Source organism: Centruroides vittatus, unplaced genomic scaffold (genome assembly GCF_030686945.1).
Source record: "Centruroides vittatus isolate TY-2023 unplaced genomic scaffold, ASM3068694v2 scaffold_932, whole genome shotgun sequence".
Classification (NCBI taxonomy): Eukaryota; Metazoa; Arthropoda; class Arachnida; order Scorpiones; family Buthidae; genus Centruroides; species Centruroides vittatus.
The window spans coordinates 554,551-570,885 of NW_027122721.1; the positions used below are offsets into that span (position 1 = coordinate 554,551).

Here is a 16,335-nt window from a genome sequence, read left to right on the forward strand (position 1 = left end):
TATCCATGTGCTCCATATCGTGACTTTGGGAGAGGGTGGCAAAGGAGTATCTGCAGACGCTCACGAAGCATAGCAGTTCGCATTTCGTCTTTGTAAATAGTTTCTTGCCGGAACAAATGGGGACTTTTACATCTTTAAAATGTAAACGAACTTGTTCGGCCAGAAGATGTAAAGCGTGATTCAAGGAGGTTATATAAAAAGTTCTCGTCATGCTTACAGACGGCACAGTCTTCTGTAAGCATGACATAACTTTAATTATACAAAAGAATTGCACATTCCTTAATATCTCTAGCTATTGCCTCTGTATTCGTTTTCTCCAGAAATTTACATAAAAGATGATAAATTTTAGCGCAGTCTTTTCCGTCAAATTTTTGTACTACCATTAATTTAAAGCAACATATCATCTGCATGCGTCTATGGTTTCATCTACAGCAAACCATATAGCATTGTCACTAATTTCTTTGCGGATTTCTTCAAGTCCTTCCTGATGAACACGTGGAAGATAATTCTTCCGCACTGTTGATTCACCAGAAAGATTCTGCTTCGTATATTTTTTAAGTACTTCTTGGGCAAGGGATGCTGCAATTTATGCAATTCTATATTGCATCCTATAAAGGTCTTTGCTGTATCTAAGAAAAATATTCTTTGATCTTGAGATTCCATTTTTTGTGAGCAGCATTTGGGATGTTCGATCCTGTCGATGTGCTGCTTGCACATGTCTTGCAGAACGCACGTGATCCTCAGAATGTGATTTCTTCATGCACACAAATGCATTTTGATATCCATTTGACCTTGCAGAACACTTTTGAGCCATCACTCAGCTAACTTCGCTTCCCTCACACACTTCAGCAGAAGTTGAGACACAGAACTTTTACGCTTATTCATTAAATTTTCTAGTCTGTATATAAAACTTCGAGGCTGTGCACACTTCTGCAAATCCAATAAATCCAGCATTTTTGTTGATTTCGGTTCAAAAAATGTAAAAAGTTCATTTTCATCGGATAGAAGGAAAATGTGTTGTTTTCGGAACTCTCCTCGGATTCTCGGACAAATCCGGAAAATCCGGAGCTACCTATAAATATCCTATTATCATATAGCCTGTAAATATAAAGTTTACTTTTATAGAAATTTTTTTTAACACAAAAATGATTTAAATGTTTTATTATGCTTATATAATTTAAATATAATGAGAAAATTATATTTTGATCTGTCAGTATATGTGCAAAGAATGAGGAATCAATCACGAAAGTTTACCCATGAAAAATCATGAAAATCCTAAACAGTGTACAGGATGATGTAAGCTCGATTTGAAACCCGGATCCCTCATTGTTACACGCTACTAATGTACTGATTACATTCGATAGTGTGATCGTAACTACACCACAATTTCAGTCGAGGTAAGAGGGTAAGAGCTTTATTTAACTCTTTTCACTATATGAGCCTTTTTATGTGACAATCGTAGATTTTGGTGCGCTCACAATAAGGGCAACTGGTTGGTGACAAATGGGGCCCGATATATCCTGCACGACCGCTCACAAAAATTCCTAGGATTACTCATCCAGATCGATTTCGGGTCCTCAGAGCGATAAATCGACGTTTTAGTTGCCTCGTCACTCGGTTCATACTATAAAATATCCCATATTTTATTTGTTGCAAATTAAAATATTTTAATTAAACTTTCTTGTTACTAGAAATTATGTAAAGAAATTTTAATTTTATTTCAAAAATCACAATTTCTATTATTAAATGAAGCGATGTGTTTGACGAAACACTATCATTTTGAATTAACGATTATTAATTTTTTATGAATATCGAATTTGTAAATATTATATATTTATTAATATTAATATTACACCAGTAAACATTTAAATTAAATATAATTTATTAGTTAATCATCTTAGTAAATGATGTAAATAAAAAAAAAAAAAAAAAAAAATTAGTTACGTTTTGACGAGGGGGCGTTGGCAGTCGTATTTACGTGTTGTAACGTCTGGGAAGTGTAAACGATTATTTTGTAAATTGTGAAATTGACAACATTTCTATGAAGTGGAACACGTGACGCAACTGTAATATAAATTTGATTTACTAGTTTAATTGTAGAATAAAAATGACAAACTTTCATTTCTAATTGATGAAAATTATTTTTTTGACCATTTTTTTGTGCGCTAAAAAGTTGAAATTATGATTATGAAAGTAAACATAACCAAAATTAATGGATGAATTATTATTTATGAATTTCTAAACATTTTATTTAAATACTACCTTTGTTAAGTGAGTTAGACTCTAAATCTATTATTAATAAATGATAAAAATTGTTTAGCCTATCCGTCACTTGATTTACTTATCATTTTTTTCAGTAGTGTGAAATTGACAGTGCTTGTTGATGTGTTGCTTTTTTTTATTACATGTTACTAGATATGATTTAAAATGGATGCCAGAACTACCGAATATCATTCTCTGTTTGGAAATCAGATAACCGATCGACCTTTATTTGGAGTTTCAAATAGAACCGTAAGAAATTTTCATTTTTGTTTGAGTTACAGAATGGCTGCAAATTCCTCTGCGTGTCAATTAGAAATTACTCGTGTTCTCTCCTCTTCCGTGTGCATTACGGCGTCTGTTCGGAAATGCTTATTGATTGGTAGGTCCGCAGCGGTAAATAGAGTCGTCGGTCGCTCTCCGTTCCGCCGTTAAAGATTGGTAAGTCTGGTGGCCGCCGATGAATTACCCAGTTGTGGCGATCGAACTGGTAAGATTTTCCGGACAGACTTGACTTTAATCTGTATTCTGTACGTCGTCTTCTGTGTTGACGTTTGGAAGTCGATAAACACCGCCTAGCTGTTATAAGGTAATGTTGAGAAACTTATTCTTTTTTGGCAATGTATGTCCCAAAGCTGATTATTGTGTGTTTAAATTGTCGACGTCGTATATCGGATCCACATCTAAACTGTTATCCATTGAAGTTATCTTCAAAATATTTTATGTGATGAATTGGAACAATCTTATGCATAGGGATTTTGTAGCTATTCTGTTACTCTGTATTGTGAATGTTATAAACAAAGTACTTAAATTTATTGTCAAAATTTCAGGATAGAGTTCTCAATCTTATTGTTGGTGTTTTTGTTGGAGTATTAGTTGCAGTAAGTTGTTTTTAATTTTATTCTAATTTACTTATTATTACGGCTCATTTCACAAATCTTGTCCTGGCTGTAAAAACGTCCGGTAGTGGGGACTAGACTATTTACTTTTTGAAAGGGACGGATTGATTGTCGGATATGTGACGAGGACACCGTGCATTACTAAAAACAGAGCTCTTAAACTTTAAAACTTTTAGAGTACCCACCAAAAGTTTTACGGCACATTGCCTGGCTGAGATGTATGAAACGATCTGTACCAAGGAATAATTTAATTTACTCATTTTCACTGCTAATTTAGTTGTAGAAAGACACTACATTTTTAATATAAACCATAGTAAGTGAAGTAGGATAATGCGATCTAAATATTTAAACCAAAATTCATTTAAGATTTCGGCTGTAATGTTTATATGGTCATTGTCATCATATATAAATATAGTAATGTCTAAAGTTCCTTGGATCTAATAAACTACCATACAGATTTTTACAAATCATACATTTCTACAAAGCATTTGATTTAGGATTTTGACCGTGACCCTTACATGTTCTCAAAAAAAATGTTTCTTTTTTTTGTTTTTCAAAAAAATTGCTCACTTCTGTTGCTTTCCTCTAGATGCAACATTGTCAACATCAATTATTCTGTGTCTTTTTACAATAACATACTTTTAGAAACCTTATGATTTACTTTTAATGTCAGTATGGATTATTGTACTTTAATATATAACCGTAATGAAAACATTTAATGTGTTAAAGTTAGACGTAACAAATTCTAAGTTCTCGAAATAATTTTGCACACTATCCCTTTCTAAATTAAATGGTCTGTTTTGGAAGCACAAGTTGTTCTTCAACATAAAATAATTCACTTGTTTTTTTATCATATCAAGCAGCAAAAGTTGGTGTTTTTAAACTAAATATTAATTCTGTTACTACAACAATGCCTGGGAAGCAATTGTTAACTATTGATGCCGAACCAAAAAACCAAATAAATAAATAAATAGGGTGAGTGGATAAAACCACTAAACTAGTAGGGTAAATGTACCAGTTCTGGCCAGAAAACAAATTTGACTTAAAAATATAATCACAAATGAAACAAACTTTTATTGTTAACTGTGTGAACAGTTAACAATAAAAGTTTGTTTCATTGGACAGGTTCGAATATGTGGTGATTATATTTTTAAGTTAAATTTGTTTTCTGGCCAGAACTGGTACACTGGCCAAAACTGGTACATCTACCCTACTTGAATTTGGGTTTGTGCCTTATCATTGGCTCATTGGTATGGTGCAAATCCACATCCAACTACAGCTGCATAAAATCTTCTGGATTTTCTTCATCTAAACAGAGCCAGTTCCTCCAGAAAGTCATCCCAGAATGCCTCCCCCTTGACAGATCACCCAAGTGTTGCATTGCATTATTTCTAATCCAAAAAATATAAAATGAACTTACATAGAAATTGAGAAGAACCAGAAAAAAACAATTTATACTCACAATTAACCCAGTTGTAAAGATTCCGTCCCAATTTCCAGTTGTAAAAATTTACCAAATAACTTATTTTTGCTTTCAATACATTGTTTTATATTTATATGAATAATCCCCACAGGCAAAACTGTTAACATAGTTTGATCTGAAGGTAATTTGTGATATCTTATATAAATCTTAATAATTAGCAATTAAATTTGAACATTTTTTAAAATTTGTCCCTTTCTAAATTGATCTTGGACATTCTAAATTAACTAATCAAAAATTAGCATTATAGCCAAAAAACTTTGGCAGGGTTTGGTTTACTTATTTAAAATGTAATTTAGCTTTGATTTGTGTTGTCTATATATATATGCCATTAATAGTTTACTGCATTATTTGTTACATAACATACTTTATTTTAAGAATTATAAGTTTTTTTGAGTGTTACTTTATAATATATTTTTGTATTGATGTATGCCACATACATACTGAGAGAAAATGTCAATCAGTTGTTGCAATATATAATGTGATAATGCTACTATTAATGTGAATATATAAGCATTTGTTAAATGTTTTAATAACAGTTTTCTACTAAGACAGATATCTTATTAAATAATAAAAATGTCTATTATGAACCAAAAGTAAAATCTTTGCCATTTGTTCTCTTTTACAAGTTTGTACAATCAAAGTGATATATTTATTTGTACATTGTTAACATAACTGTACTTTGTACTTTGATTTATATGTAGATAAATAGCATTCTCAAATATACTTTGTTTTCAAAATTTATACACCACGTTCATTTGATTTTTAAATTAAAATTTATAAGATTTTTTCTTTTGTTAAGTTTTATTCAGTAACAAGAAGTTAGAAACACTACAAACGTCATAAAATAATGTTTGGCAGTACTACTACCAAACCCTTTGGCATATATAATATCTATTTGTTTTAATGCTGTGTCAAACGTCATCTTGAAGACATTTTAAGCATTAAAAAGGAGTTTAAATTAAATTCTTGTTACTAGCAAACCTCTCTGATGTGACTATTGAGGTGTATAGTTGAAATATCTGTTACTGATGTTTAAGGCATTATGTGGCCTATTCACAATGACTTTGGACTTAATGTTAAGACTCCATTGATTGTAAAACTTCTCTCTATTTTTGACAAGTAAAATAGGTAAAAAAAAAAAAAACAGAGAGAGAATTGAGAAAATATTGTCTATAATATAAAATTATATTTATATTGATTCACCTAAAAGTAATTTTTTTAATTTTTAATACTTTATCATAATATTCAGAAGCATTTGTATTGATTTAGCTGTTATATAAAATTGTAATAAAAAATTTGCATGGTTAAATATACAAACTTATTTTTTATATTTTTTATTGATTTGTGTACAAATATTAGAATTTTTATTAAAATCATGTTTGAAGTTTGGTGTATAAAATTATATTAAGATAAAGCAATTTGATATCCATCAGAATTTAAGATAGTTCAGAGCAATTGTGCATAAGAGAAATTCTTAAGGTCCATTATTTTCGACAACTTTTTTCCTTCTAAGGATTGTTATTTAAGAGTTTAAAATATTTTTTAGTAATTAAAGATTAAAAACTAAGAATTCGAAGAAGCTAATCTTTTCATAGTACATAAAAAAAAGTGACATCAAGATTTCAAATATAGCAATAAACTATTTAAATATTATCGAGAGAGACATTAGTATTCTGTTGCGCAACCTGAAGATGTCAATTGTTGTAACATGTGACAGCAATTGTAGTATCTTCAGGCTAATTCAAAAACATTTCCTCTTGGAAAAATTAAATGCTTTCATTAATTAATAGTAATTTTTCAATGCCAACTATGAATTCCAAAGTTTTTATTTTAATTTATGTAAGCAACTTTTAATAAAATTTACTCAAAAAAAAGTTGAAACAATTGGATATATTTAATTTTTCTTTGTAATATAAAGGAATATTTAATTTCTAAGATTCTTTTTAATATATTTTATAATAAATAGTTTAAGATAATATAATAAATATTAAAATTTAAAGATTTTCTAGCTAGATGGTTAAAGTCCTGTCCTCTAGCTTCCCTATTGTGCCTTGCCACATCACAATGGGCACGAAAAAGGCCCTCTTAGTGATTGCAGGACTTTCTGCCCTGTCAACAATATAAAAAAATTTTTTTTAATACAGAATTATGGAATGTGAATTTGGAATATTTCTAAAATAATTCAAATAAATTTCATTTATTTGACTTGAAAGCTATTAATGAATAAAACAAAATGAAATTACATTGAATTTTATTATTTTCCAATATACAGGTTTGATTTGTCTTACAGAAGTTGTAAAACCAGTTGTTGATGAACCAGGATGATTTTAAAATGTTTTCTGATGATAAAAAATATGGATTGTATTCTATAACTGAATATATTTCTTATCGTGATTGAACTTTTTACTATCATATATTTGAATGTCTTTTAAATCTGATGGTCTTGAAAATGGAGTCTGAAGAAATAATAAAATATCTGAGATTAAAGCCAAACGATTACCAAATTATCAGGCTATGATATGGCTATGTAATTAATTAAATACTAAATAATTTATATAGAACAGGCAGGTATCTCATACTAGATTTAATAATTATAATTATTAAATTATATTTAGAATTTTCTGGTAAGAATAGAATCTGTCCAGTGTGAGACTTTAATCTACAACGCCCACTTACTGTGATGATGCATTGCCCAGATCTCCAAGCAATCTTTGCTTCCAGAATTATTAATTTAGATATAACCATAATTAATTATAATTATAGATTCCAAAGGTGAAGAAAACCTCAAAAGTGTTAACGAAATAAATTATTAGACTTCTAGAATGAAATGTATTACTGAGTTTGAACTAATTACTCTAAAAATCATCACTCGAAATAGTTTGTGTGATGTCAGAATTCATCCCCAACATTTATTCATTTTGTATAATTTAATCAACAATTTAATTCCTTTTTCTCTTCTATGTATGATATAACGTAAATTCTTTAATTTCTAAAATTTTGTTACAGTTGTGGTAATGATGATACTATTTGTTTGTAAGTAAAATTTAATAGTTTTTCTGTAATTCTGAATTTTATTTATTCATTAGAATGTCATTATATTGCTATATATGATTTTAACTTCACTCTGATTTGACTTGCACACATTTAGATAATAAAGATGTGTGTACATAGAATAATTGTCATTAATTTAGAAAAGTAAGAAAAGCAATAAAAATAGTAATTAGTATTATAAATTATAAAGTTATTTTAACAAATATCCATGTCAAATTTCACGTATCATCAAGTTTATTATGCTTAACTATATTTTCAGGTTTGATAAAGCCGAACGATCTTGTCGAAATGATCGGACTACTTTTCGGTTACATTAATTAACCTGTATCAAATTAAGTAACAATTATTAACGTGGCCCAAAAGTAGCCAAGTAATTTTGGCAAGATTGTTTGGCTTTTTTGGGTTTGTGTCAATTTTATGATTTTTTAATCTTTTGGAATATTTTTTTACATTAATTAGAGTAAAGAAATATGCATATAAATGATATATCAGAAAGTAATTTTAAACTATTTTATTTTATTTCACAGATAACTTTAATATGTGCCTTTGTAGCAGATAAATCCAATCGAGGTTTAGACGTATTCTTTGCATTTTGTATTGTTTTTGTATCTGCTTCTCATCTAATACTAGTGAGTATTTGTTTTATTTAAGTTTTAAATATCAATATATAAATAGAAAAATTTCAGAATCAAGAAATTTTTATTACTAATAATTTTTTAATCAATAAAATGAACAACTGAATATGAACAAATCAAGTATAAATAAAATCATTACATGTTGAACAATGTAAATGCCCTCCTCCTTATGGATAGATGCTGAGAAAGCTATTTCCATTACAACCAAGAAAATAGGCAGTGTCCAATAGGAGAAAGAAATGGACAGGTCCAAACATATATCTATGTTGAAAATTTCTAAGAATCTGTTCTAGATTGGGCAGGCTTTACTGCTTTGGCCGTTTTGTCATCAATATATAACAAGTGTTGACATTAATTTATGAAATTACCTGATTTATATACATAAATGTACATTTAATCCTTAGGGAAACTTTTTAATTAAAAAAAATATCAAATCTCTTAGTTGAAAGGCTTGTAGTGTCTTATTATACAAAAGTAAAGCAAAAGCCCAGAGAAATATGCTAACAGCACATTACATACTAAGGTTTGTTGTTAGTGTGCCAGGTCTGGACTTGCATGGGCAAAAATAAAATATTGTTGCTAAAGATCAATTGTTGAAAGAATTACTATACATAATATAAAAAATTCTATTTATTAATAAAGCCCATGTACAATTCAATAATGCTAGAAAATCTTTGTAAAATAAGAAAAAAAGATACTTTATCAAACCAAAACAAATATGTACAAAACCTTCCCGACAATTTTGGAACTTAAATCAAATTAGAAATATCTTAATTTTATTTCCACACAACCGACAAGAAAGATAGGAATCAATTCTATTGAAAAAATACAATGAATCTTACAAATTTGACTGTGGGTCACCAAAACTTTGTTACTGGAACTTGAAAACCTTTCATTGATCGTACAATTCATAGCACCACCTCATTTGAATCTAAGCTTTGCCTCGTCTGAATTGTCTCTTCATCTCCTGTTTTATGTGGCAGGTGTGGTGACATTACAATGTATCTACTACTTGCACTATTTACATACATACACAGTAACATTTTATTTATTCTTGTAGTCAGATTTTTTTACTCACGTTCATCTCCCTCACAATTTTATAATACTTTTTTTTCCTGTGTTGTCTGGTAACAATTTGGGGGTGGGCTCATTCTTTTAACTTTCTATGGAAGTCTCCCACCCCCGAGATGTCGTTTTGAGATGATGGTGTCATTTTTTCTGTCTGCAGTTGTCGTAAGGTGAGTTTTTTAACTTTTAGAATTTTGTCTGGGGAGGTGCTGTAGTCTATCCTTAACGAAATAAAACGCCCCAAATAAACAGAATAATGAACTAAAAATAGAACAGTTCAAAATTGACTCTTTACAGGCTGAGTAAAACTGGTTAAATTATATATTTTTTTAACATTGATATATTGTACGTGGCGTGTTTTTTAAGTAAGTACCATTTTAAAATACGACCTCTGCAATGCTACGGTTGGTGTTCCTTGAATGTGTGCTGAGTACCTATATCTGTTGGCTGGCCACAGATGCAATTATGGAAGCATTCATTCGTTTTATGTTTGTTTGTGTGTTTAAAATGTGTCAGACAACTGAAAATCCCGCCGATTGTGAAGTATGCATGGTGATTCATTTTTTTAAAGCGAAAGATGTGAAAGTGGCCGACATTTGTCGGCAGATTAGTGAGGGGTATGGAAAAAACATTATGAACGATGGAATGGTAAGAAAATGGGTTAGAGCATTTAAAGATAGCCACACTAATGTCCATGACTAGGAGCATAGTGAGCAACCGTCTGTCATCACTGAAGACTTGGTGCAGAAAGTTGTTGCAAAAGTTTGAGAAAACAGACACTTTACGATTTCGTCATCCAAAACAAAAAGCATGGCAAGCTCAGTGAGGGATTGTTTAGCTTCATGACAATGTCTGTCCACATGTGGCTCGATGAACCCGGCAGCAGGTTTCTATGGGGATGGAATTCAGAAGATGGTTGTACGATATGAAAAGTGCCTTTATATTGGAGGAAATTATGTTGAAAAGTAGATTACGGTACAGGCTTTCATGTAAGAATAAAATTATTTTAAAAATTGCAGTTGTGTTTTTTTAATATCAAAACGGTACTTACTTAAAAAACACGCCTCGTACTTTGGTGTACACTAGTTTTTCATATTTCACTGTTATACTTGTTTTGTTTCCATCAAATCTTAATTGTGATCCTATTTGAAAAGATGTATTGTCCAGAAGATCCTACAGATTATTTGGATGCCAAAAGTTGCTAGTTCATTTAGTTCACGAATAGACTGTATCCAGGGTGCACCACAAGGAGATGAACTAGCTTTACACCCCTGGTTTGAATTATCCAGAAATCTTTGAAGTACGTTAAATAGAATTCAGACAAAACATGGGATATGTAGGAACAGTCTTTTCAGGTGGGGAAAAATCACATCTCCACACTGTGATTGCGATGCTGAAAGACAGACTATATGTCATATTTTGGAGGATTGTCCAATAAGATCTTATCCGGGACAACAGAGTGACTTCCTGATTGTGACTGAAAGTGCTCTAAACTGTTTCTGACTTAGATTTACATTTATGATTTGTGTTATTTTTTTTTCTTTCTGTTCTTTTTACTAACTAGATGTGTAGCCATATGCTAAATAAATAAATGGGATTCTAGTAATCATTCATTGTATTTAAAGACAGTATATTTAACACATGAAAGAATACACCATTTACTCAATTTTAACATTGGGAGGGTTATACCCTTTCAAATGTTGTATGCATTAATCATCCTAGTTTGGAATATAATTATAATTTGAATTATAACATTGCCATAATATATGATATAATACATTATAAATTGTAATTTCTTCTCACTTGTTTTGGAAGGAAATTTGTTGATAATGTGATAATGCTTGAAAATTAAAAATAATTTTATTTTTTATGAAGATTACTTCTCGACTGTCTTTTAGATGTGAGCATCTGAAAATAGTTTAATGAATTGAATTTAAATAATTGTGAAAGGATTTTGAATTATTTTGTCTTACTAGATTATAATGTTTTTGGTTAATGTCAGAATCTTTGAATCTCTCTTTAGTATCTATGATTTTACATTACTCTGTATAAACAACATTCAAACTCAAACCTTTGCATATACTTCATTACTACATTTAATTCTTATTGAGGTACTTCCATTTAGTGCTTAACTGGTGCCAATTTCACAAGCAAACAAATAATGACACTAAACTGCAGTTTCACTGTACTTGTCCAAGAGACTAAAAACAATTAAATCAAATAGTTTGTCCTCTGAACCAAGCAGTTATCCTCGATTTTTTAAGTATGCAGCAACATGGTGCCGAGTTTTATAAATTTTTGTATGATATTTATATTTTTATTGTATCTAACATTTTGGAAATAAATCAACTAATGTTTATTTTTCAGATTTATTGGTACCGTCAAGGAGATATAGATCCAAAATTCCGCTATCTGATATACTATAATGCAGTCACCATTATGTTGTTATGTATCTGTAGTTTATGTTACTTTTTCCACAAGAGCTAAAAACTTGTATGTATATATGTATACTCAAAAGTAAATATGGCTTTTGGTGCTTGGATTTAAACCGAAAAAAAATATATATATATCATTTATAAATAAAGGCACATAAACTGGATATGTCCATGAAGTGCCTTAAAAATTCATAAAATTGAAAAAGTAGATTTTATGGCAATAATTTGAACTCATCATGTACAGTACATTAAAATCATATATGCACATAGTGCATTTAAAACATTCCTACATTTTGTCCAAATATATTTTTGAAATTTTCTGGTATCATTTAATCAATGTCAAATCAATAATGTTTATGATTTAATATGTTCTAGGTGTATACAGATGTTAAATTGTTACTGTTAAGACTTAGTTTAAGAACTGTTTTACTAACGTAAATATTTATATAAGTGTTGTTTCGAAATAAAATTTTTATTAAAACTGATTTTTTCCACAAATGTCATTTTCTGTAATGAATTTTAATGCTTATTTATTAAAGTTCATATATACTACAGACTTTTCAGCTATATTTTCTCTAATTAGCGCAGTGTAAAACATAATGAGATTGCTCTAGTGAGACTATCTCATCTCTCAATATGAATGACATGCAGAACACTAGTCTAGACATTGCTAGCTTTATTTATACAGATTTTCAAGCTCTACACAGAGTACTGTCCAGTCTAGAGAAATGAAAAGCAAAAATAAGGGCTGAAGTGGAGTAGGGAAGAAAGATTTTTATTGATACAACAAAAAAAAATGTTTCCAGAATTATTTTTAAAAGAATATAAGATACAAAGAACTTAAAGTTTTAAAACAAATCCAAGAAGTTTTAAAGGTGCTAGAGAGGAAAATGACACAATTTAAGATGTCAAATGAATGCCAAACTAAAAAAATTGAAAAAGGGAATGATGGTGCAGGAAATGTATTGTGGAGAATTTTTTTGACATCTTACAATTTATTTCTGGCAACATAACTCAGAAGTATATCAAGTATGTTAAGTATATAGAAATCTTAATTTTTTCATTATTATTATTATTTGTATTTATTTGCAAAATATAATAACGCATTGTATGTAGTACAGTACATACAATTTCTGTCTTGATAATTCATATCATATATATTAGCTTCAGTTAAGTAGAGACGTGTGTGTTTGTATTGCCACAGAAATTCACTATTTTCAGATATGAAATTATCTTTTTAAACATTATTATTATATAAAAATTTAAAAAAAAAGATAAATTATATTTCATTAAGTAGATAACTTAGAATGGAATATCAGCAATTAAGGTACCAGAAACTTATACCTTAGCTTTGATGGGTGGACAGGATATGAGCAGGTAGGTGATTTCCTCAGTACAAGCTTGTGAAGTTTTTCAGACTTATTCAGAAGTACTTTTTCATTCAATGCTGCACAATTAAGATGAAATTTGAATAATAATAATCTGTTTAGTACAATCCATTGTGTGTTAAACTGCCGAACGTGTCATTTTGTTTTATTAGTTTATTTTATATAAAATAGAAGGCTTAACTTTATCTACTGTATAGTTCTTAAATACATTTAGTCACATAAAACCAAAAACAGAACTCTTGAATTAATTTATTTATCATCATATAAATTAAGTACATTAATCATCATGTTGATTATCCTTTGACTCATTGAATAATATTTTTCATTCACAAAGCTAAAGTGATTGTAAGATAGAAAGAATGATAGCTTTTAATATCATTCTTTGTTCAGTATAAATGTTCAAGAATAAGAAATAAAAATAAACATTTTCACAAAACTGGCCTTGGACTTTAATTCGATAAACTAGTACGAGCCTGCAGATTAACAGTATTTGAAGTGAAAACTCTAAATTTTTTAGATATAAACGGGTCATTCCAACAACTGTTTTGATAGATTTGAGTAAATTTATTATTTATGTATACATGAATCTGAAAAATTGCTTACAAATAGCAATTCACTATTTATTTAATGCTTCGTTAGACTCGTTCCGAAGGAATAAATCTCGGAAAAGCCACTATGCGTATTTTACAAAACTAATAGGTTCGATTACCAATATGACACGAGCATTATCTTGCTCCTTTCATTCCAGAAACTTGACTTAATACTACTTTTTAAATAATTGTAATTTAAAAATTATTGGTTATTTAATTTTTAAAAATATGTTTAGAATATCTCTCTTTTAAAATATATGTATAACTACTTTTATGGATACTACAGCAGCAGCCATGGAAATTGCATTACCTCTGATATGTACCAAAAAGTATTATTATGACACACATCACTTAAAGAATTCTAGACTTGTTACATTTTAACACCAATACATTGATTTGTTAAATGTTTGTCTATGTGGACTAAACTTATTAATAGGATGTATTCCACTGGTGTTTTGGTTTTTGCAACTGAGGAAAAATCTTATTCATAGAAACAAACAATCTTTATTTTTACCTTGTGTTATACCTGTACACTCTTTCTTTGTGTTTCGGACCTTCAGGTCCCTCAGCAGGTTTACAAAAGCATGGCGCTTATCTTTAATTACTTTGATATGTAAATAAATACGCAGAAGAATTCCTATCACAATATTACAAAACAATTTCTCCGATATGTGAATAAATACACCAAAAAATCTTTATTGTGATACTACAATACAGAGCTATGCTTGCAGCAGCAAACAATAAATAGCTTTTTCACTTAGCATACACCTTTATAAACTTTCTATTCTATTGCTCCTGTTATCGAGGATGCTGTTCCACGATTGGTGGATTACTCTGCCCAAGTTATTGTTCATTCTGTTGGTTTGTCATTTTACGTAAATATGTTCGTATAACTGTCTATTAAAATTGTTTCTTTATTTTTATCGTATCTAAAGCAATTTCACAACCCTCTTTATTACAGTTACAATGATCTGCTACTGCCGAATTTGCATAATTTCCTTTTATTGCTCTGATATGTTCCTTTATCCGTATTTTTAATTTTCTCCTTGTCTCTACTATATATGTTCTTTTTTGTCCGCAGCTGCAATCAAATGAATAAACTACATCTTTTTCTTCTACTTTATCTGTTTTTTTATTATCTCTATAATTTAAATATTTTTTTGGTTGAATCTAGTTTTTCTAGTATTAAGTTTATTTTATCAGCCAATATGTTCAAATAATTTAGGTTTATGTTAATTTTACAAAATTTTTTTCTTTGGATGCAGAAGATGACTATTAATATATAATCATTTAACAGTTTTTTCGGATAATCATTTAATATAAACATTTTTATTATTTGTTCTATTTCGGTTTCTTGATTTTCTGGTTCGGTTGTCCTATTTTTCATTTTAAATATATTGAATTTCATAGTTATAGGTACATTTGATTTATAATTAAGGACTTTAGTTATCTGCATAGTTTTTACATACTTTTTATATATTGATTGGTCTTTTCTTTCTATTGTTGTTTAAATAATTAATACTATTTTGTTTTTGTTTCTAAATCAAACTGGATATTTGGATTGATTTGATTTGCTTACTCTAATATTAATTCTTCATTTGTTTTTTTTGTCGTCAAATATAATAACACAGTCATCCACACACCTATTGTAAAATTCTATTCCTTGTATATTTCTAATCTTTTCATCAATCTGTATCATAAATATTTCTGCTAATCTCACACCTATGCACGTTCCCATTTGTATTCAATCAGTTTGAGTGTAATAATTTTCTTTGAACTTTATAAAGATGTATGCTAAGTGAAAAAACTATTTATTGTTTGCTGCTACAAGCATAGCTCTGTATTGTAGTATCACGATAAAGATTTTTCGGTGTATTTATTTACATATCGAAGTAATTAAAGATAAGCACCATGCTTTTGTAAACCTGCCGAGGAGGGACCTGAAGGTCCGAAACACAAAGAAAGGGTGTACAGGTATACAAGGTGAAAATATAGATTGTTTGTTTCTCTGAATAAGTTTTACATAACAAGGGAAAGTATTGGAATAGTGCCAAATTTGACCCTCAGAGTTTTTTGCATCCAAAAAAGTCAAAAAACATGGCAAAAATTCCATGGATGTGTGTATTGGCCATTTCGTTTAATATCTCAAGATGGGGTGAAGCGGCATCATGCTACTAAATTTTCATGGTGAAAGGTCAAGGGGGAGGTATGACATGTGAACACCCTCTATCTCACACGGGATTGGGCTTAATGAAGATTTTACTTGTTAGCATTTACAGATCTTTATAAAACTCATCTCTATTATAAAATAGCAAAGAATTTAATTTTGAGGGGAATTAAAAATATATAAAATTTTTATAACAAAGTCTCATAATAGATGGTGCCACAATTTTAATAATTTATTATTTTAAAAATCACTGTTTAATTATTAAAATCTCATAACAGCCAGGAAAGTTACACAACTCGTTGCAAGATTTTTTTGTATAATAAGTCAACATTAAATATGCTACTTTTTGCATTTGTTGAT

At 29.4% G+C, this 16,335-nt stretch overlaps 1 protein-coding gene across 1 annotated transcript; it reads left to right on the forward strand.

Annotated features, from left to right (window-relative positions):
- The first annotated feature begins 1,951 nt into the window (after window positions 1-1,951).
- Window positions 1,952-12,315, forward strand: LOC136990406 (transmembrane protein 243-like). The gene is made up of 5 exons (XM_067288794.1): window positions 1,952-2,066; window positions 2,416-2,511; window positions 3,090-3,140; window positions 8,220-8,321; window positions 11,763-12,315. The coding sequence occupies exons 2-5, from the start codon at window positions 2,428-2,430 to the stop codon at window positions 11,880-11,882; spliced, it is 357 nt and encodes a 118-aa protein (XP_067144895.1). The 5' UTR covers window positions 1,952-2,066; window positions 2,416-2,427; the 3' UTR covers window positions 11,883-12,315.
- The last annotated feature ends 4,020 nt before the right edge of the window (window positions 12,316-16,335 follow it).

Excerpts from the sequence above, each read along its gene's own strand:
- LOC136990406 (XM_067288794.1), top strand. The coding sequence starts at position 2,428 with ATGGATGCCAGAACTACCGAATATCATTCTCTGTTTGGAAATCAGATA. Across the intron at positions 2,512-3,089 it reads TTGGAGTTTCAAATAGAACC|GATAGAGTTCTCAATCTTAT; the intron begins GTAAGAAATTTT and ends TCAAAATTTCAG. Across the intron at positions 3,141-8,219 it reads TTGTTGGAGTATTAGTTGCA|ATAACTTTAATATGTGCCTT; the intron begins GTAAGTTGTTTT and ends TTTATTTCACAG.